The following is a 24,679-nucleotide window of genomic DNA, read 5'->3' on the forward strand; positions in this document are numbered from 1 at the left end:
AACACAGAGAGAAACATCCATGCCCAGAGCGGGATTCGAACCCGCAGCCATTGGCTTCGCAGTCAGGCACTCTAACCGCTCGGCCACCTGGCCGGCTAGTCTTGAAATATGGGAGTCTTTGTAAAAAAACAGGAGACTTGGCAGGTATGCCTGTGTTTTCCAGGTTTTCCCTATGGGGTGGCAACCCTGTATTGGTTTTGTTGGTATCTTTAAGATTCTAACTCACGATCTGTCTATAAATAAGAATATTTCAGGTGAGCGGAATTTGAATCGACCAGTCATCGCTGAGCCACTACAGACTCCACACCAACTGCCCACCACAATGAGCAAATATAAGATAAGACACTCCAGAATGTAGAATTTTATTTTCAATATAAAAAAATAAAATATTTATATTATATTTACTTTACAACCACAACAATTCAATTCAAGTATCACTTTAAATTAAAACATTTGCTACCTTTTTAAAACAAATTTAGAATGAGCATGAAAATAATATCATACATTTCTACACATAATATGGCGCTGAACATAAACTGAATGAACATTCTTAAAAATACAACAGATAGACCTTGCATACTGAAAAAAAAATAACGAAAAAAAAATATATTGCTATTTTTTTTCCTTACACTCCGATAGTGTAAACATTGAGTAAAAAGGCAAAATATGATCTTTAAATAAAACTCTTTTTACCCTAGGGTAGGTGCACGACTGTAATAATTAAATTTACATTTAACATATACAGTCGAATAAATGTTTCATGCATAAATTAAAGAATGCATTCAATGTTAAGGATGATTATCATGAAGGAAAAAAAAAACTTTCCACCTTGTGTTAAATAGGATTTGATAATTCATTAAAAAAACACAACATTCATAATTCAAAACATCATATTTTTTCATATACAAAAACAGAAGAAAACTATCTTTTCTTGCAGCATAACAATAAATAACAGTTATTCAAATAATAAATAATAATACTGGCTAAAAAAAACCAATGGGGTGGGCGGAACTGTAAAAAAATAATTAAATGAAAGACAGTGGCATTTCAAATAAAAAATAAGTCTTCAGGAACATAGCAAACAATTTTGAGGTTTTTAAAAAGGACATAAAAAGTTATGCTGGCATAGAAAAGTTGGCAGCAATTCTATTTTTCCTACTCCCCTGCGTCGGAGTGCTCTTAGAACTTCTGATATCTCCTGAACATCTGAACAAATCTGTTCTTTGAAGATTTCCAGACTTGAGGTTCAATTGATGCAGATTTAACATGGATGATGTTTCATTTGAGCACGAGGGAGATCGCTTGATGATCAAATGACTCTCTTCAGATGAATCATTTGAGTCTGAAAAAAATACAGTTGATTACTTGATGATTGATTTAACATTGGCTTTAAAAAAAAAGGAAGTTAGTACAGGGTATTTGAAACATTTTAGATTTTCAAATACATGACTCATTCCAAGAACTTTCCATGACTTAACGAAATAACTATTTTCTCCCGACAAAAACCCAACAATAAATTTAAAAAAAGCATTATAATAACATTAATAGAAATGATAGGTATAACCAAAAATGTTATACTCTGCATCATCATATTTAAGATTTTAAATTTAAAAAACAGAGTAAAGAAAGAGTTGAAGCTAGAGAAAAAAAACAAAAGCAAATAATTTTTGTTCCTTTTTTCTGCAAAATTATATTCTTAAGATACTTTTGTTTGTTGGAAAGGAAAGAAATACTCCTGATTTTTCTGTTCTCATTTTGGAATAAGAAAAATTCCCCAATGACTGGCTTGCTTCAGATAAAATTTTAAATTGATAAAATAAAAAAATTTCGAAATCACAGAAGTTTAAAAGATAATTTGCTCTAGAAATTATCAAAAATGTCAAGTTTTCTGCCAAATAAGCGTCATTTGCAGCAAAGGTGCATAGATTGCTTGGAGAAGCATATGGTGAGGACGCTTTAAATGAAAGAAGTTGTCAAGAGTCGTTTCAGAAGTTTAAAAATTGTGAGTTTGACGTGGAAAACAAAGAACACAGAGGAAGGCTGAAATTGCACTAAGACAAGGACTGGGAAGAAAATTCGTCTCAAACGCAAAAACTTGCTCTTACATAACAAGTGACTTAGCAAGCAATTTCACATCGTTTAAAATCGTTGGGAAAGATCCAAAAACAAGGAAGTTGTGTGCCATAAGAACTGAAGACAAGAGAAATTGAACATTGATTTTGCTATATGGAAACACTTCAATGGGAAGTCCTACCTCAACCGCCGTATTCACCAGACCATAGATTATAATCTATTTCTGTCGATGGCACATTGTCTGTCTGAGCAGAAATTTACATCATTTGAAGAAACCAAGGAATAGCTCTATTCGTGGTTATTCTCAAAAGACGAAGAGCTCTTCCGACGTGGTATCTGAATGCTCCCAGAAAGATGTGAAAAATTAGTGTTTAGTAATGGAGAATGCTTTGAATAAAAAATAATGTACCGTTTTTTCGCAATAAACTGCCAATTTTTGATAAAAAATGGCAGTAAACTTACTTGTACTCCCAATATATATGTATATATAATAAAAAGAAAAAATTCTCACCTTCCACAAATTGAGTTCCAAAATGTGTTGAATTTTCACCTTTGATAAGCTCTGTTTCCTGGGAAGATGCTAAAAAATCTGGCAAAGGATGACTCAAGATACCTGAAAATTAAATAAAATGTTTTCATTTTAGACATTCAATAGACTTTTTTCACATGAAGAAATGTATAAAAACTTTCAAGGAATAACAGTTAGAGAGCATCTTTAAACCTAATAATGAGCTAGCAACAGAAAATACTAAAATAATTTAACTTGTATAGATATATATTAGTTTTTTTAAATTTAAAGATGGAAGGTGCTAAGTTCAGGGTATCTATTAAATTTTAGATTTTCAAATTCACGACTCATTCCAAGATTTTTTCATGACTTAACGAAGTTACTATTTTCTCCGACAAAAACACAACAATGAATTTAAAAAAGCATTATAATAACATTAATAGAAATGATAGGTATAACCAAAACTGTTATACTCTGCATCTTCATATTTATAGATTTAAAAAACAGAAACAGACTAAAGAAAGAGTTGAAGCAATAAAATAGCTGGAAAAAAAATACAAAAGCAAATGATTTCCCCCCCCCCATTTTTTCTGCAGAATTATATTCTAAAGATACTTTTCTTGTTCATCGAAAAGGAAAGAAATACTCCTGATTTATACAAAAGCAAATGATTTTTTTTTCAAATTTTTTTTGCAGAATTATATTATAAAGATACTTTCCTTGTTTATCGAAAAGGAAAGAAATACTCCTGATTTTTCTGTTCTCATTTTGAAATTTAAAAAAAAATCGCCAATGACTGGCTTGCTTCAGCTAAAATTTTAAATTGATAAAAAAAAAATAAAATAATAATACTAATTCTGAATCACAGAAGTTAAAAAGATAATTCGCTCTAGAAAGGATATTTTTCCTTTCATTTTTTGAAAGAACACCATAATTTTTAAAGAACACTATAAAAACATTTTATATTTAAATAAAATATGACTGTGTGGAGATTTTGTTACAAGTTCAGATATTCAGAACACCGTGAAATGTGGGTGTAAATTCCATTTTAAAAATTAGATTTTTCAGTGACCTAAATCCATGACCTTCCACGAATTTTTTTTAAAAAATAGTTAAAATCATGACAAATTTTGTTCAATAACGAAAATCATGACTTTCCAGGTGCGCGTATACCCTGTATGTTACAAAAGTAAACTATATTTCTTAAAAGAGTGCTAGTGTCTTATGGTAATAAAACAAGTTTGAATCATGCTATTTTGACACGTAGAACAGGATCCGATAAAAATAAAAGCATTTTTCCTTTGTTTGTAAAATCTCGTCAACATAATCTTTCATGAAAGGTTGGCTTCTTGATAGCCCTTTTTCAAGAGGCACAAATATTTTTTTTATAAACTATTTAAAATATGTGTCTTTGAAATTTTAAACAAGTATGTTTCATTCAGTAAGTATTAAACATGAATAACTCTTCTAAAATACACATAAATAATAATTAGTGAAACAATTAAAGAAACAGAACTACTGGCATGCCCAACAAAATAATTGTAATATTAAAATAACTTACAAAAGTGTCACATCAAAATATATCAGGAATATATTCAAAATTATCAGATAATAAAAGGGAAAATATGAAAGTGAAATAATGAAAAGAACACATTTGAAAGACAATTTAAAAGACTAGTTTGTATACGTCAAGCAGGTTTACTATTTTTTTTTTTTTAGTTTAAATACTCTTCACAAAAATGATCTCGTCTCAAAATTAAATATATAAAAACTGTTCTTTCATCTTAAAAAAGAATTATTCAATCAAATTACAGCACACTTGTATTCAAGCACTTTTGACATTGAACATAAAATATAGTGACCAGGTCCCGACTAAGTTTAATTGGGGCCAGGGGCAAAAACTTGCTTTGTGGCCCTCATTACTTCAGTAATGAAGAACCGAACTTTATGGATGTATTTAAATTTTTCACCTCATTATAGATAACAAGAAAATTGACTAGAACATAAAATAGCTATTAAGCCCCCCCCCTTCAGGCATCAGACGAAATATCGTTCTGTCAATTTTCTGACAATTCTATATCCATCATTCTGAATGCAGTTTTCTGAGTGTTCCTTGCTGACATTAGGGCGGAATCCAGCTTAATTTTCGCAATTACGATGGCTCAATTAAGCCAACCAGAAATCTGTATTTTCTTTAACACATCACAAATACAGGTTTTTAATTGGTCAAATTTGTTCATCAGAAATTTAGCTGAATTCAGCCTTAGAGAGCCACAGATTTACGAAACATAAATTGTGTTCATACGATAGATTAATGAAGAAGCTAACATATAACTGACGGATTTTACACTGTATTGTATTGATATTTTGTTTAAAAAAAGTTCATAAGAGGAAACGTAAAATAAACTTTCTATTCGATTTGGGAGGCCGCATGCTCCTACCTTAGTCAGGCTCTGATAGTGACCACTGAAGTTGAATGTTTTATATCAGTGTTCCCCAACCGGTCTGTGGATCAAATGGTACCAGCCCGTCCATTTCATTGAAACTAAATTTAAAATATCTGTGTTCCATTAAAACTTCATCTTTTTAAAAAAAGGAGCCCCCGAAGGTAGTGACATAAATTTTTTAATGTTTATAATGAATCATTGTCTCCGATTACCCCCAGATGGAACCGTCTCAAAGCAANAAATTAAAAATATCTGTGTTCCATTAAAACTTCATCTTTTAGAAAAAAGGAGCCCCCGAAGGTAGTGACATAAATTTTTTTATGTTTGTAATGTATCATTGTCTCCGATTACACCCAGATGGAACCGTCTCATTGCAAAGAAACAAGATCAGGGTTCTCATTGATTTAATGTTCTAGTAAGTTAAAATGTTAAATTACTTTATAATTATTTTTTGGTGTAATTTGATTTAATTTGAAGGCATGTTTAAATAAAATTAATAAATCAAAAAAATCTAAAATATAAATAATCAATGCACCCCCCCCCCCAACGGGACGAGGTAAAATTAACAAACGTTGACAGGTCCGTCATGATAAAGAGGTTGGGGAACACTGTTTTACACGATTGAGAAATTTCCTCACAAAGGGGCTAACAAAAATATATTGACCTTTCTTTGTTTTGTCCAAATGAAAAATATTCCTACCTAATCTTTCAACATTCAAGGATACAGCCTTTTTTAGTTTTTTCCCACTAACAGAAAAATAATCTGAAAAGTGCTCAAACAGTGAATTCAGATTGGTGAAACCATAATTCTTTGTGTTGATATTCGTGTAATAATACTTCTGATAAATACTGCGAAAGAGAGCATATTCCACGCAACCTCCTTCCTTTTGTAAGAGAAGTATTATCTTCTTTGCAAGATTTTGTAGAGGAGTCAATAAAACATAGCCATCCTTAACCTGAAAGGAAAAAACACTTAAATTAAAACGAATTTCAACACTTGTTCAGGGTGCAAAGCCAAATCTTTCAACAAAAAATAAGCACCTTTTAAGCACTCCAAAGATATTTTTAAGCACTATATACATTAACAAAATGCATAATAATTTTCAAAGATTTTACAAGATCATGATAAAATAACTAGTTTCTGACAAAGAACTCTTTTCTTGATTATATTAACCATTATAAAATGATTGATAGATTTTTCGGTTTAATATCAGATGGTGGAAAATGAAGCCAGAAATTGAGTTACAAAATGCAACAGAGTTGAGAGCACATGAGAGTGCAATAATCTCAATGAACCCAGCTCAGTAGATGCACATATGGACTTAAGTATTTTATGAAACATGTAAAATGATTGGTGCTTTCATACAATATGGACTGACAGTATGTCGAAATAGATTGTATGTGAATGAATTGTGAAAGCATAGAATAAAACAAAGAGAAAAGCATGCTTTTGCATAATACATGGAGAAAATGGACATGGTAAAGAAAAATCATTTCAAATAGGGCAAATTAAGCACTCATTTTTGAAATAATTAATGAAAAAGGCACCTTTAAGGGCTTCTAAAAAACAAAAATTGAAAATAAGCACCTTTTAGCACTTTCTTAAAAACGCTTTATATTGAGTTGTAAGAGCTGTGTCTCTCATGCCACAGGTCCTGGGTTCGATCCTCGGACTGGGCAAGGTTGGCTCAGTCTTTTATTTCAGTAGGACGTTAAAATGAGTACCAAGCATGCATAGGAACTAAGTACAGGGAGTTCTGCGTTCCCACCCAACCGTAACATTAGCTCTGGTGCCCCAGACTCAAAGGTCAAGAAAACTGAGATGGACCCAGTAGTCCTTGGCCCTCTATGGGCTGTCACACCACTGAGTTCAGTTTTAGTAGTAAGAGCAGTGCAGATTAGAAAGATTCTATTCCAAATAAAAGTTCAATGTAAAATGTGTGGAAATAAAAAAACAGAACATCTTGATAACTTTTTTATCTAATGATCAGAATGTAATGTCATGAGAAACAATCACAACGACTTAGAATGATAAATTTTAATGTGCTTAAATATGCAGGGGTAATTGTGAGCCCAACTACTGAAAATTTCTTAAGCAAAATCATTGACGCATTTCAAAAAATTACTTTCCATATAAATTTAAATTATTGATATTTTCAAAACATGAAATTCTAAATAAATTATATGCAGCATAATTTAATACGATAATTATGTATAAGTTTACTTTTATGTCAAATCACATTTATTATTAAACCAGAAAAAATATTTACAAATGAAAGAGATGCCAAGTATAAATTCTAGTTCTAATATTTCTAAAGAAAATATCCAAAAATTCTTATACATAAATGTTATCATTGATTTCTTGAAACTTCTGGACCTTGGATTTCCCAAAACTTCCAGATTGTGGTTAGCAAAAAATCCGGATTTTTTCCGGAAACAGAATCATCTCTAAATATGCAGTGCAGGTGATATTTAAAAACATGCCATCAGACACAAAGATGTAATTTCTCTGTATAAAAATTCATTTTTCCAAGAGATTTCAATTCTTGACCCTCAAAGGCATAGTTCAAGTGTCTATAGGTTTAATTTTGCTTTTTTTGGATTTCTCCATAGCTTCAGAAAAAAAGATTATGCACACAACTAAAAAACAAGTTTATCAAAAAACACTTACATGCAAAATATAGTAGTTTATGATTCATTATTTTTATAATACAGTCCAACCTCGTCCCATCTTTCCTGTATCTTCGGTTTACCGTAGGTATCGCCTTATTTTATCGGTCCAGTCACTAATATTTATTCTTACAATGCTCATCATACCCGTTTATATTGTTTTCAAAAATAGGAGATTCTTTAACAGTAGAAAAATAGTAGTTTATCATCAAGAAATTCTACTGACATTACAAAAAAAAAATACTGAATACAATTAATTTAGAAAAGAAAAGCTGTAGGTGATGCTAATGATGAAGAAAACAATGATTTGTAACAGTTGGGGGGAAATGCCTCAAACATCATGTTTGAGGTTTATGCATCATTTGATGTACCGCTCGAGCTGCAGTGGTGTTATGGGTTTCGAGAAATGGTTGCAGAAGCAAGGGAACACCGATGAAGATGGCAAAACTGAATCACAATCAGTGCCAGGCATTGGACAATGAGGAGCTGTATTCACATTGAACAGCAACCTTTTACAAATGTTGAAAATTTATTGTTTGTGCCAAACAAAAAAGAGTCATCCTCATCATAGTTAGCCAGACAGTCCAATGTCTTCCTCTGAAGATTTCTCCATAACGACTTCTGATTTTTCAATGATCTCTAATTAGTTGCAAGAAAATCGGACTCCACCAAATCAGCCCCCCTCAACCGCAACCCCCCCTTGCTTTCTTGTTCCAGTGGGTTTAAAAAGCAATATCCTTATATTTTTTGTCATCATTCATTTGAATCACCATTCAATTCATTATATTTATTTTTATGTTCTTATCAGGTTGCTTACTATGATAAACATAGAAGAGTATACAAATAAAATTCCAAACATTTAAATAAATAGATGTATTTATTCATCATACTTTTGTATCAGAAATATTTTTGCACATGTTTTTTATCAATTAAAGCTTTTATTCCAATTATACATTTTACAGTCTATTACTTCTTCATAATTTTCAAGTCTTAATTTACTATTTTATGTTGACCCACATTCGCTGTTTTATTATGTGTAATGTTCTTAATGAATGAGTATAATGATTAATGAATGAAACCATGAGTAAAGATCGAGTGAGGTTTTACTGTACTAATTAAAAATTTTTTTTTTAGAAGTCTAAAAAACCAAAATTTCAATTTTGTCATTTAAGAATTGCATAGTTCAAAATAACATAAAATTTTTAAACGTATGACTTACAATTAAAATTTTTCTGATTAAAACTAAATCTGAAAAAAAAAAATTAAATAATCTTAAATAATATTTTGCTTGAAATTATTTCTGGAATAATGGCGTTTGAAAAGCCTGCAAAAATTTTATAGTTCCAAATACCGGATCAAAAACAAAAAGTAAAATTGTGTGACTATTTTTCATTGTAATTCACGTTCAATAAAACACTGATATACTATGTTTTTTTAGCGATTTTACCTTTATCTATTATCTTTATTTATTATTTTATGTTGATTAACATTCGTCGATTTATATATATTGCTCATAATGAATGATCGTTAAATTTCTGATCTATCTGGGCAAAATCAAATTTTCTGAGATTTCACAGTTTCTAAACAATTACAGATTTTTATAATATAAATAAGAGCAATTGAAATTTAGAAATTCGCATAAATATTAAGAATTTACAATATATGCAGAAAATTGTTCCTTTCCTCAATCTGAATTTATTTTTTGAGTCCCATATAACTGGACAACATTTAAATAATTACATAAATAAATTCAGGATTAATTTCATCAAAACAGTGTATACAATAAAGAATAGATTTTAAAAATATATTTTAATATAAAAAATGGATGTAACAAAATTATTAATTTGGATTCTTTATTAAAACAGCATTATGACAAGAAAAAAAAAATGAGAGCATTGCTTATAAGTTTTAAAAAGACAATGATTAGCTAAAAAGTAATGCTTTAATCCACTTTAGGTCAAGCATAGGAAATTTATAAAATGTGGTATTATTTTCAGTGAAATATGCTTACATTACATTAAGACAAACACACAAAAAAAATTTTTTTTGTATGAAAAATTATATTTTATACAAGAAATAAAATGCTGCATATAGGAACCATTCATCAAATTAAAGAAAAAACCATTTAGTTGAACGCTTGTTCTTTTATTAAATTTGTTTTATTTACTGACTTGCAACTTTAATCCATTATAAAAACATATGATAAATCTCAAAAGGAATAATTATACATTTAAAAAAATTTCATTTGTCAATACATAGAATAGTTTAAAAATTTCTCAATAGAAAGTATTTATTTCAATTGAAATACTAATATTTTATGGATGTCTTCAGAACCCTTGACAACAGCAGAAAAATAAAATTCGTATTAAAATTCGTAATAAAATTCGCATTGGCCATTCATTGCTGGAATTCGAACCTGGGATCATTTCGTTGGAAGGCGAGCGCTCTATCCCCTGGGCCATCACGGCTCAACTTAAACTATTAACGCTCAACATACTGCATAACTGGCAATAACACCATCTGTTGAGGAATAAGAGAAGTATTTTTGTCATCAGGGGATATTTTATCATAAGTTTTTTTCTTCGTAAGTTTCCTCAACAAGTAGGGAGAAATTTGAGAATATACAAGTAAACAGAAATTAGTAAAATACAGGAGTCTTCGTTAAAAAAGACGAGACTTGGCAGGCATGCATTTATTCAGCATCATTTATTGTATTCTGGTTTAAATATTCAAGAATTCTTTACTTTATGTTGGAAAGTGATTTTAAAAAAAGTCAATATAACTCACCTCAATGAATTCTTCCATATCTTTGAAATGTAAGGAAGGGGTTATCTTGTGACCATATCGCATTTCATACTTCTCACAAAATTCATTGATGGTCATTTTACTTTCCAGTTGCTCCATCAATAAACGCCGGATATTAAGTGATATTTGATGGATCACTTTCTCATCCACCAAGGTCACGTAAGTCCTGACATACCCAATCACTATCTAAAACATTAAAATTAAGCATTATTTTACTTTAAATATGGAGACAAAAAATGCACTTAACAAACTATACATCCATCTACCTAGAGCAGAATAATGAAACACCCACTTTCTCCAAGTTGTGACACAGCAGAGGGGAAAACACTATTTGTTTAAAGTTAGAAATATTTTCACCTAATATTTTTTCCCATTCACATACCTGTCAACGTTTGAGAAATAAAATAAAGAAGATTTTACCAGCAACAATTCTTGGGCTATGTGTACAGTTTTGATACACCCGGCATAATCATGTTAGTCAAAAAGAAAAATTCAAAATTGGAAATACAAGCACTTATATTTAGCAAAGTAAAAAATAGGTAGATAAATATTATTCTAAAGAAGATTTTTTAAAAACCATTATTCATAATTTAAAAAAATTAGCTTTATTTTACAGAATTTTTATATATTTATATTTCGAACATAAATAGCTGATTTGGCTTCGCATAGGAAATTTTTATCAAAAATCTGTTTATAACAGTTGCTAAAGAAATTACTTTTAATCAAAAGCAAGGCTTCAAGCTTTTCCTCAAAAAGTGATGAGTAAAATTCGGAGGGAACTTTTTTAATTTTAGAGAAAATTCTCTTGCACTCTGCGTAATGCATAAGATACCTAACATAACATCTGCTTCTATACTTCTGAAATGTTTTTTTTTTAAAAATACAGTTCATTTTCTAGTTGCACAATTGACACTCACAATAAATGATTTAGAAAACAGAAATACATTTATGCTTTGACGATTGGTAAACAATTTGAAAAAAAAAATTTGGATTTTGTGTTTAAGAACAAGAAAACGGGAAAGGCCTCGGTTCAGATGACTACATTTTCGGGTTTACGACTACTAATGTTAAACTCTGTAGCCTTGTAATTCTAAACCAAAAGACAAGGAAACTCCTGTATCAGGGCCCCCAATGGTATTCATTCGTTATGGGAACCTTGAGACAACAGATTTAACGTGCATCAGTCATCATTTACTACACAGGGAGTCTTCCGCCAGCGGGGATCGAATCCACGAATTCCAGGACATGGGCCCAGTGCCCTACCGACCCAGGGCTAAAGAGAATAGAAGGGCTAGTTCACTCCTTTGAAGTATCTCTTGCCGCGCCGATCCTCCGACGTCACTCTAGTGACGTCACTTTGGCGCAAAGCTCGCACTTTTACTTCNTCATATCTTTGCTTGCGATCTCCGAGATCTGTAGACACAGTGACGTCATGAGGAGCTTCAGCTCTAAGAGCGGAGTGAACTAGCCCTTGTATTCTCTTTAGCCCTGCTACCGACCAGGCTAGTCTGGCCTTTTCTTGCAATTATTGAAAAGAATTCGAGACCAAAGATAGATAGAAAGTCGTTACGGAGAAATCTTCAGAGGAAGGCATCGGCTCACATTAGGCTGTCTGGCCAACTATGATGACAGGGTTGCTACTCAAATCTGGAAAAAAATTCCCTGTGTTTTCCCTGTACATATTACACACAATATATTAAGAGGAAATAACAATTACTCTGCTCTTGTGTGAGCTATATTGGGCTAACTATATTTATTTGTTTTAATTGCTGGAAAAACAGCTGAACATACTTAAATAATGCTATAGTAAATGAAATAGTTTAGTATAGATGAAATATCATGGTTAATTATCCCATAGATTATGCTTTCAGTGGTCACAATTTTTTTAAAAGCAAAAATAAGAAACAAAATCCCCTGTATTTTCCCAGTTAGTAAAGAAAAAAATCAAAATTCCCGACATTTTCCCTGTTATTTTAGGTGCTTTTTAAATTCTCTGTATTTTCCAGGTTTTCCCTGTGGAGTGGCAACTCTGTATGATGATAATGAAAAATATTTAATAAAATTTTTTAACCCACTTTGATCAAAATAAAAGTATGCAACCTGAGGGTCAAGGATTCACAATGTCTTAAACAGTCTTATAAACATATAGAAGAAAGAAAGAAAAAACTATTTGCCAAACTATGCAAAAGACTGTTTCAAGAATAATAATAGTTTTCCAAAATTAATATGCAAACCAGCTAATATGGTGTTCAACGATATTCTTAAGTTGTTACGAAAATTTTACGCAATTTTATATTAAAATTAACCAGGGTAGCCACTCAAATCTGAAAAAAAAAGTCCCCGCGTTTTCCCTATACATATTATACACAATGTATTAAGAGGAAAGAACTACTGTGCTCTTATATGAGCTATATCAGACTAACTATACCAGTTTTAATTGTTGGAAAAACTAGTAAAAAAGAAACACCTGCACATACTTAAATAAAGCTATAGTAAATAAAACAGTTTAGTATAGCTGAAATATCTTCCTTAAATATCCCATAGATTTCTCTGAGTTTGGTTGCCATTTTTTAAAAGACGACAATGAAAAACACAGATCCCTGTATTTTCCCAAGTTTGTAAGGAAAAACTCAAAAATTCCTGCATTTCCCTGTTATTTTAGGTGATTTTCAAATTACCTTAATTTTCAAGGTTTTCCCTGTTCCTGGCAACCTGTTACAGTTTATGGAATGTAATATGTTGGGACGGTAGCTATCGACAATGTCAACTTTCATCTAGGAAAAGGTACCAAAACACAAAATCGAGTTAACATGTCCTATATACTAGTGAATTGGAATTGTATTTTTGTAGTGGTAGACGTACGATAGTACTCCACCCTCCCCAGATTTATATCTGTGACAGAATTCGATGAAGAGATACCACTATTTCATACATTGCTGTTTTGTGATAAGCCTCTAGAGCTGTATTAAGATCACCGGACCGTGAGTGCTGATCGTGAGAGCTGTATTAAGTTCACCGTCGAGGTCACTCTTATGCTGCCATTAGCAATTGAGTGCATACAAGTCAACGTCGAGTGCGATCGAGACTGAGTAGCAACAACGCGAGGAGGTGGATAATGTCGCAGTCACAGATAGCAAGTTAACTGTTCAATATGGTTCATCTATCTAAGTAGGTGTTTCTAAATCGAAGTGGGATTTTCTTTCAAGGTAGGTGTGTTCACATCACATCCGGGTCACTAATGTGGGGATGGTAGCTATCGACAATGTCAACTTCCATCTATGGTAAGGTACCCCATTATAGAATCGAGTTAACATGTCTTATATACTAGTGAATTGGAATTGTATTTTCGTAGTGGCAGACACAACACAAATATTCTAAAGGCAAAAAAAAAGTTTTTTCAATTCTCTGTTAAGAATCAGTTAAATCCCAATGAATTCCAACCACAAGGTATTGTCTCCCAGAGTTTCTAATTGCCAGAAATTGTTGCATATCTCAAAATATAAACAAAAATTAAAATTACTTTCAGTGCATCCATGTGCTCGACTAAATCTTGTAAGTCATTAAAGCCAAAGTCGGTGGGTCTCAGAGAGTGCCCGTGCAATTGCGCATAACAAGAACTTATCTGGTGAATGTCAATCACTTCATTTGGTTGCGACTTCAGGACTGAAACCAGGCGTTGGGTAAGGATTTTGTGCTGCTCCTTAGGCACCAAGCACAAGACTTTATCCTCCCCCATTCCGGTAACCTATTAAAGACAAAGATTAGAAAATTATTTAACAATCTTTTCCATGTAGTTATAAATTCTTTTATTTATTTATCTATTTCTTAAAAAAAAGAGAGAGAGAAAAAACTACAATCCAGGACATGCTTTTTACATTTTTTATTTAAGTTTAGCATCATCTAACGCTTGTTAAATACATTTGATTTCTTTTTAAATACATTAAAATTTCTAAATACTCTTGCTCCTACATTTTCGTTAAATTTCTAAAAAATAACAACAGGGTGTGTAGCCAAATCTTTCAGCAATAAATAAGCACCTTTTAAGCACTCAAAAAAAATTTTTAAGCACTATTTACATGAACAAAATGCAAAATAATTTTCAAAGACTTTACATGATCATAATAAAACAACTAGTTTCTGAGAAAAAAAACTCTTTTCTTGATTATATTAGCCACCATAAAAAGATTGAGATTTTTCAATTCGATTTCAGAGAGTGGAAAGTGAAGCACTTTTTGAAAACGCTATGCACCATGAACAAGTCTTAACAATAGTTTGAAAAAATGGAATCAAATGTTGTCATTTTCTGAAACACACTATTTGAACTATTTTCACTTTGTTAAAACTCACATTTCAAACTAAGTTTAATTTTTTGCATGCAGTTTGAGCTGAGCTACATATCTCAAATAAAAACTCAACAGCATACTGCTTTCTTAAAAAGTAAATATTTTTGAAAGAGCTATATTTTCAAATAAATGTTAAAAAAACTTTTTCGTTGGAAATATTTTTGAATATTAATATATTTTCAAGTAATTTTATAACTGTAAGAAATATAAATGCATCAGAGCAGAATTTTTTTTTTTAGTAGATATCAATTTATCGGTACAAATTTAATCAAAACTGAACAAAAAATATCCTTCAGAATTTATAACAGACTTTTAGAGAAAATAGAATTTTATACATTTAAATTAAGCCTTCTTGAAAGATTTTTTTGTATGCAGTTGAACCTCATTAACGCAAAACTGCTTAACATGAAATACTGCTTTGCATGAAACACGTTTCGTCCCGTGAGTCAGCAATCAGTTGTTGTTGTATTCTACATGTTTAACATGAAATTTCTGATTATTGCTTAGCATAAAAGGAAACTGGACACAGCACAGATAATAAGCATGTGAATAAAATCACCATCATTAATTTTGAGGAAGGTTATTTCTATTTTCTTCTTTTGTTAGAAGTAGTAGATGGGCAAGTAAATATAGTTAAAACTTTTAAGCTTATTTCAATTTGTTTGGTTCATAACAGTATTGTTTGTATACATTAATGTATCACATAACATAAATTAATACAGTCAAACCCTGCTATAACGAACCTCCAAGGGACCGAAATTTCGGCTCCCTATAACCGAGACTTCACTATATACATTCACTATATACATTCACTATATACGAACAATTTTGACTAATGGTTTTAAATTCCACCTTTTTATTACACATTATTTAAATAAATGATCAATAAAATGAAATACAAAAATAACTGAAACATAAAATGTAGTAAAAAAAATGTATTAACTTTAATTTTTTATTTCTTTTTGTCTTGCGTACAAAAAAAAAAAAAAGAGTAATCCTTAGCTGATGAACAATCCTCAACATCAGTTACGGAAACACTTCCAGACTCTCCAATAATTTTCACGAATTTGTGTTATTCCGCTTTTAAAACCTGTCTAATCAGCCATTGAAGGACATAAAAGTAGTTGCACCAAATTGCTTAGCAAATTCATTGGCTTTGACTTGAAGTATTTTTTCAGATACTGGAAGATTGCAGCTTCTTTGAATGCTGAACCAATTCAATAATGAAGCAAACAAGAAAATGTGCTTATTCCTACATTCCATGATATAGATTGTTTTAAAAATTGGTATATGTATTTAGTATGAAGTAGAAATTTTAAAATTATCACAAAAAATGAAGAAAATAAATCAGTTGAAGACAGAAAAAAGTTCATAATATAGAGCTTCCTCTCTTTTTTCGGTTCACAATAACCATAAAAAATAACATTACATGTGTGTAGCAAGGCCTATATCGGGGAGTTCACTATAAAAGGTGTTCACTATAGCGGGATTTGACTGTAGTACGTATTACTTTGTTTTCATAATGTATCAGATAAGACGAAATTTAGTTGATATGAAATAATAATGATAGTCCAGCCGGATTTCATGCTAACGAGGTTTGACTGTATTTAAAAAAATTCTCAACCAATTCCAGGTCTGTACGGATTAATAAAAGTTCTTGTTTTGGTGATTAAGGAAGATCAACTGAAGTCTTACTTCTAAAATATGAGGTATAGCTTCAAACAATTCGATGAGTTTTGTGAAACCATAGTCAGCTACACGGCACTGTTTTCCAAAATGGTGATGGTATGCAGGAATAAATTTATTAAATGCCATTGTACAACAAGGTGTATGCTTTAGTAATTCAATTACTTCAACAGCAAACTGCTTTGTGCGTTCTATCTCTTCAGGTGTTTGTTCTAGAAAGAAAAAAATTCTCCAGTTAAACAAAAGAGAATTTCGCTAGATGCAACCATACAAAGTTGAAATTTTAATCTACATTTACAAGAAAAATGTACGTTTTTTTACCCAAAGAGCACACTACAATATTCTCAATTACTACGCAATCATTTATTAATTATGGATAATAAACAGCTTAATAATTGTAAAAAGCTTAATAAAAAAGTAGCTGACAATTATTTTAAGACAGTAAGACAATTATTTTAAGACAATGAAATAAGTAATTATTTAGTAAGTATTTTAAGTAATTAAGTATTAAGTAAGTAAGACAATTATTTTAACTTAGAGTTATCAACATCAAAAACATAATGATAGTGGAATTTATTTATTTAATATTAGCTATGTAGAAATACTGTTCACAATCCACAGAGTGTGCTCCAATTCCATAGTTGGTGCTCAAATTGTGTACTCAAAATCCATCCATAGTAGACAAAAATTCTTTTTTACAAGTCAATTAGATATTTTTTTCTATTTACTAACCAAAGCATATGATAAAATATTTATAACACTTTATATTATTTAAAATCAATATTATAGTTAAACAGTTAATAATTTTAAAATTACAATTATTATTATTCATGTTCAACATTCTGATGGATTTTAAAAGACAGTGAGGCAATTTGTTATTCAGATATCTAATGAAGAGTAAATTAGATAAGATTAAAAAAAAAAAAAAAAAATTACTGGAAAGAGAAAACATTTATTCTAAGTTACTCCAGGTAGAACAACCCTTTATTCATTATCGATGAATAATGCAAATTACACATTTAATAATCTTCAAAAGCACTTGTATTTTAAGCAATATAGAACAAAATGGCTATAATGGAAATATGTTTATTACCAGTCAGGGTTCGTTAAGAGGAACCCAGAAGAGAAAAATCAGCAGGTTTTTTTCAGATTAAGCCCACTTGAAAAAAACACATTTTTATATTCACCTGTGGGATGTTTCACATTTTATAATTTTCAATCCTATTTTCGTTGCAATTATTAAAAAAAATTGCTCTTTAGAATTATCAAATTATTGCTTGATAAATTTAGCTTCGCAACTTTTTATATAAAATCATATGAAGTAAAACATTACAGAAATCAGATTTTCTTTCCAAGCCAATTTAATACAAATAATGATACGTAATAAAAATACAGTACGTGATTTAAAAAAAAATAAAAAATCATATTGCTAAATTATAATACAATACATATCTATAAAACAAATTATATGCAAGATGCATACACATTACACCAATCACTAGTACACACATTACATTAACTTAATAAATTTCTTAGCTAAGAAATTTTTGTGATGAGTATTTAAAAAGATTAGACCAAAATATCCTCATTTTATTCTAAGATTTCTATCACATCTGTACACTGTATCGTTTGCAAGAGGAAGAAAAAAAAAGGTTTGAAGGAAAAATTAGAATTTATAATTTGGCAGAAACCACAATTCAGAATATCAATTAAAAGTCGAAACATATCTTGTTGCTCAATTATTTATTGTTTCTCTTATGACAAGACTAGAAAGAATATTTTCTAAATTTAGATTCAAACTATGAACTAGCTTAGGGTCCGAAAAGCAAAAAAAAAAACTTCTTGCTAGGTTTATATATTTAAAAAAAAAAAAAAAGAGAGACTTTCTTATATATTTAAATTTTTAGTTCAATGAAGTTGTTGACATATGAGATTACACAGAGATTAAGCTTATATTTTACATTTTAAAGTGGTTACACGCCCGCAGTGGACAGATCATAAAGACACAGTTCCCAGTAGAAGAACTACTGAAACTAATGATTTGTACCCAATTTTTTTTCCCAGGGAACATAAAATTTCTGTATCTGTTCCAAAGAAAACAAAATATAAATAAATATCTTATATTCATTCATTTCTGCGAATATATTAAGAATTTATATACTAATTATCAGAGAAGTAAATATCATGATTTATTAAATTTATTGCAAAAAGAATGGTAGAAATATTCAAATGGTTAAGCAATAAATATTCAACATCTAAGATTCACAAGTATTACATTTCCAATAAATATCCTAAGGTTTTTAGCAGCGTATTAATACATTTTATTTGGGACCATTCCCTGACACCTCTGCGTTTATCATGTCTTAATGTTTGTTAATGAGGCCTCTGGGTATAAAGAAAATGGGAAATTGTAACAGGCATATTTTCTTATTAAGCTTATTATACAATGCATTATCCTATCAAAATTAGTACATTTATTACTTATGAGCAAACATTTATGACATTTCCAATCCTAAAATTTGTAGTGACCTTTTAAATATTCAACGTTTAAGACTCAAAGATATTATATTTCCAATAAATATCCTAACGTTTTTAGCAACATATAAATGAATTTCATTTGCGGCCATTCCCTGACACCTGTGTTTTAACGTTTGTTAAAGAGGCACACGCCCACCTGGTATAATGAAAATGGTAAATTGTAATAGGCATATTATCTTATTAAGTTTATAATACAATGCATTATTCTGCCAAAATTAGTACATTTATTAGTTATGAACAAACATTTATAATATTTATAAGCCTGAAAATCACACCATAACAAACAATTTCAATAACAAAACACAAAATTAGAAAACAAAAATAACAAAATAATTTAACTTTGAAAATGCTGTTACCTCGTTTCGGAATTCCAATCAAAGTTTCATCACCAGATGAGCAAATCTGCAAAACAGCAAACTTTTGTTGAAAAAAATAAAGTACTAATCAAAATAAATGTCACACTTCATTATTTAAACAAACAAATATCTTTCTTTACACACATGTTAATAAAGGAAAATGATAGTAAAAACGCTTTTATTAACTAAAGAAAAATGCAGTGAAATTTGCACTGTTTACAGACCAGTGAGCAAGGAAATATTTGTTCCATCATCCTTAGAACAAAACAGAAACTAAATGAATATCATAGTTACTTTACTGCTTTGACTTTTGTACTCACAAGGGAAATATGAATTTCTGAACTTTCAACTTAAACAGAACAAGACTTAAACTCAAGAACCCGGTCAGAAAAATAAAATAGGGTAAAAATTTTACACAACGGCTGATTCTCGGTCAAAATAAAGTTCTGAACACACGTAGATACTAGGAATATCAGGGCAAAAAATTGTGTCAACGTATTTCTAATCAGGAAAACTAAGAACATTCAAACAAATCTTGCCTCAAGGATACTGAGAGAAAGTAACTATCATATGTCTGGGGATAATAGAATGTCAGCCTTCTATCAAAAGGTACCTCAAGTATTGAATCGTGTTATATACTAGTGAATTGATATATAATAATTGTAGTGATATGATCCCCCACCAGAAGTTTTATGTGGGATAGAATTCGATGAACGTATACCATTAGTTGCTGCGTTTGCGAAAGAGAGCTGTATTAAGTTCACCGAGTTTTGAGCGTTTGTTGTGAGAGCTGTGTTAAGTTGGGTGTGTGGCTTCTCCTGTGTTCCTGTTGAGTGTGTAAATGAGACTGAGAAACAACAACAACAGTCAGAAACAGCAAGTATAACCAAGATCACCACATTGGTGACCTTCGGACGTGATCTGAACACGCCTACCTTGACAGAAACTCCCACTTTGATATGAACACGCCTACGTCGATGGATGATCCTCATTGAAGAGTTGCAAGTTACTTGGGAATGCAACATTATCCACCTCACACTGTTGCTACTCAGTCTCGATCACACGATGCATCGGCCTGTATACATTCGACTGCTGATGACAACACGGGAGCGACCATGACCGTGGATTTAATACAGCTCCATTTAGTGGACCATTCTTTAAGGTGGACGTTACTTTCGATGAAGACTAGTTCATATAACACCTGGGTCACCAATGTGGGGAGAGAAGTAATTGGCAATACAAATCTTTCATCAAAAGGTACCTCAAGATTGAATAGAGTTAGCATGTCTTACATACATTAGTGAATTGATATTTTATAATTGTAGTGGTAGTTAAGTCACATATGTAATATGGTAATAGTTTTTTTTTAACATTAGAAACAAAGAAAAGAAAAATTATAGAGACCCGTGATGACCCTTTTCAAAAAAGTCTCTCCAACTGTCTTATTTTATTTCAGATTCAGGAGATTGGAAATTAATTAAAAGATATAAAATTTTTTACAGAATCTTTCACTTAAAAAAGAAATTAAAATTTTGATTCATGGAAAAAAAAATTAAAACAGAACTTGCCAAAGAAATATAGCCTTGGTTAAATCAAATGTCTTTATTTCAGGAGAAAATTTTTAATAAATGGTTGGTAAAAAGTTAAAATTCTATATAAAACTTTATTACGATTTTCTGTAATTTAAATCTTACTGTATCAAATTTGTTTGGATAAAAAATTATTCATGGTAATTTCATTCGCTTTAAAAAAGTTTTTAAAAAAAGAAGAGAAAAAAAGAACGATTACGAGAAATAATGTGAAATGCATTTCATACAGTTTGAATTGAATAAGGCAACTGCAATAACTAATGAAAGACACGTGTATGAAAATTGACATAGCTAGAAATGCGCATTTACGAAATTTGGACATTGCTCAAAATGTGTGTTTACAAAAATAAACATACTAGTTCAAAATGCGTGTTAATGAAAGTGGACATAGCTCAAAATGGACTTGAACATTGTTAAGCATTAAACACAAAATTTCGACCCTGTATCAAATCCCGTAAAACAGGTATGGAAATTTTAAAATTTTTATGTCCATAAATTGACAAGTTAAATACAAAAACTTTTAATATTAAACTACAACTTTTAAAAATAATTATTGAATAACTTTAAAAAAATTAATATTTAATTTGCAAAATAAAAAGAAGCTGAGCTCCATAACAGCTTTTTACATGATAATCTGATTTTAACGGACTACGATGGATTGATTACGAGTACTGATTTTAGACAAAATTTAGCAAAAATGTAATCTATTACATTTTTTGAGTACAGTACTCATAATCATGATTACACACTCAATTTTAATTACAGCTGCAATCGTGATTGCCATATTCAATAACTTTCAATCGTGATTACAAGTAATCAAAATATAAGATTACAAGTAAAAACGATTGTATACAGTATGTATCATGTTATACAACACAGATGGTATAACGTAATGCATAATAATACATTTTGTATGCATTTACCTAATGCATATATAGGTAAATACTTACATACATACACATATATTTATATATATAATATATATGTAGTAGACATGTATGTATATACACAATGATTGTATACACGTTCTGCAAATATAGTTTGTTCATCAGGAGTTGGCCAGGCCACCTCCTCTGACCCAGAGCTCATTTCAGCATGGGAGTAGAAACGTCTTCTCGCTAGAAATTAAGACAATCCTTAATGCTTGCCAAACACAAACAGTGACTTCTTTTTCAGTCACTTACTTCTCTTTATTACCTATTATACCTTTCGTTTCTCTGACTAATTAAATATATTTCAAATTTAAAAACTGCTGTTTTCCCAGCAAAATGTCTCAAAAAAGAAAAACTATTCACTCAAAATACCATAAAAAATGACACAAAATAACATCAAATTTATGAAATATTCATTGTTATAGAAATGCAGATAAAGTTTTCAAAATAAATGTTTTTGCCATACGATTGCCAAATCAGGGGTCTGTATAGGTTTTTCTGAGAGGTACCTATTTTGCGAAAATTTAGACAAAATTTGCGAAAAATTAAAAATTATATTAAAAAGTCAACACAAAAATATGGATTTACAGTTTCATACGGAACACAAAAATTAAATTTTAAGAAAAAATATTTTGTGTAACTACCGTTTTTCCTTCTCCCAAAAATAGTATCATTGCATACCACATGATGGAGGCCAACTCCTGGTGAGCGAGTTATACTTATGCATGCACAATGTGAGTTTGTGCTTGTGTACGTATGTATATACAATGAATACCAGCTTTGTATAGTATGAACATACAGGAAATGCCTACATGTCTCATGTACATACAATATAAGCATATACCATTCATGTACATGCATGTACAACATCTACAATATTAGCACTATTTTCTGTTAGTACAAATTTTTCTACTAGTGATTGTTTGTATTTTCTATTAGTACAGTGTTTAAATGAAAACAATCACTATTCATACCACAATAACATTTTCGGACACTTCTTCTAGAAGATCCTCGATTTCACACACTCCATAGTTTGTCACTTCAAACTTTTTCTCAATCACTTGCTCATAGGATTGAGGAAATTCAACGAGTGCAATTTGTTTACTGGCGCGGGACTTCAGAATTCGAAGTAGTTCGGCGGAAAACCTCTTCACTTGAGTGCGATGAGTGAGCGTCACTTGGCGTTCTTGACCTTCTCCCAGTACCTAAAAATTAAAAAATACTACCGGTATTACCAAACAAGTGGAAGAAAACAATCAGGAAATATAAACCTATTAAAGAACAAAAAACAATTTTTATTATTTTGTATAGCTCAAAGTGACAAGAAATTACTTAAACAAAGTTTGAAACCCAGTATTTTTTGATCATTCATTGAAAACCAAAAATATATCTTTCAACAGGATGTTGCTCTAGTTAACAGAGCCTAAGGCAGGGTACGTAGCCAAATATTTCAACAAAAAATAAGTATTTTTTAAGCACTCGAAAAATATTTTCAATCCCTATATACATTAACAAAATGCAAAATAATTTTCATTGACTTTACATATAAAATACCTAGTTCCTGACAAAGAACTCTTTTCTTAACTATATTAGCCACCATAAAAAGATAAAGAGATTTTTCCGTTCGATTTCAGAGGGTGGAAAATGAAGTCCGAAACTGAGAATATCTTGCAAAATGCAGCAGAGTTGCACATGAGAGTGCAACAATCTCACCTCACCCAGGTCAGTAGTCACTCCCAAGTATTTTATTAAACATATAACATGATTGGAGCCGTGATACTTTACCGACCGAAGGCACTAAAATGCATTGTGGTTAAATTAATTGTGAAAACGCTGAATACAAAAATGTGAAAACCACGTTTTTGAATAATACACAGTGAAGAAAGAATATCTCATTTTAAAAAAGGAAAAATTAAGGACTTTTTAAAAACACCCCATAAAGAAAGCACCTTTAAGTGCTTTTAAAAAACGAAAATTAAAAATAAGCACCTTTAAGCAGTTTTTAAAAACGTTATGCACCATATGCTTATTTGATCATTTATTGAAAACCAAAAATGAATCTTTCAACAGTTCTAATTAACAGAGACTAAAGAGGCGTTTTCTTCACTTTCCTGCAACATAAGAATGGCTGTTTTATTCATCAGATTTGAAGCAGAGAATGATGAACCTAATGTTTTTATTTTAGATGTGACAACAATATAATTATTCTCATATTTTTAATTTTTCTTTATGCCTGAAAATGGTCGAAATTTCGATTGGATATAAAATAAATTTTGCTCACAATAATAAAGAAAACAATAGTAACTTGTATAGTCATCTGACACAGAGCTCCAGTTGTAATTTAAGCACTCTAGCTTATCAGAAAAACATTCGAGAAATAAAATAATGCATATTTTACTAGCGACATTTTTTAGGCTACAAGTGAAGTTCAAAAAGAGAAATTCAAAATTAGAAATAATATAAGCGCTTACATTTAGCGAAGTAAAATATATATATAAAATCTTAAGAGTATTTTAAATTATTAGTTATAATTACTTCAACTATTAACACTCAACATACTGCAGTACTGGCAATAGCACCATCTGTTGAGGAATAAGAGAAATATTTTTGCCATCAGCGGATATTCCCCCCNATTTAAAAAAAAAAAAATTTCTTCAATAAATTCAGAGAAATTTGAGAATATACAGGTAAACAGGAGATATTTATAAAATACAAGAGTCTTTGTTGAAAAA

At 30.5% G+C, this 24,679-nt stretch overlaps 1 protein-coding gene across 7 annotated transcripts in view; it reads right to left on the reverse strand.

Annotated features, from left to right (window-relative positions):
• Positions 1 to 346: 346 nt before the first annotated feature.
• LOC107446979 (meiosis regulator and mRNA stability factor 1-like protein) overlaps positions 347 to 24,679 on the reverse strand; it is an 88,185-nt gene continuing 63,852 nt past the window's right edge. For all 7 annotated transcript variants that reach the window (XM_016061771.4, XM_016061770.4, XM_016061772.4 and 4 more), the window contains 8 exons: positions 22,922 to 23,152; positions 19,427 to 19,472; positions 16,542 to 16,744; positions 14,024 to 14,248; positions 10,486 to 10,689; positions 5,729 to 5,984; positions 2,585 to 2,686; positions 347 to 1,342 (listed from right to left, as the gene is read on the reverse strand). In XM_016061771.4, coding sequence (XP_015917257.2) covers positions 1,116 to 1,342; positions 2,585 to 2,686; positions 5,729 to 5,984; positions 10,486 to 10,689; positions 14,024 to 14,248; positions 16,542 to 16,744; positions 19,427 to 19,472; positions 22,922 to 23,152 — 1,494 coding nt within the window. In that variant the 3' untranslated portion in view covers positions 347 to 1,115. The remainder of the gene's footprint in view (positions 1,343 to 2,584; positions 2,687 to 5,728; positions 5,985 to 10,485; positions 10,690 to 14,023; positions 14,249 to 16,541; positions 16,745 to 19,426; positions 19,473 to 22,921; positions 23,153 to 24,679) is intronic.

The sequence above is a fragment of the Parasteatoda tepidariorum genome, chromosome 5 (assembly GCF_043381705.1).
Source record: "Parasteatoda tepidariorum isolate YZ-2023 chromosome 5, CAS_Ptep_4.0, whole genome shotgun sequence".
NCBI classification, from domain to species: Eukaryota; Metazoa; Arthropoda; class Arachnida; order Araneae; family Theridiidae; genus Parasteatoda; species Parasteatoda tepidariorum.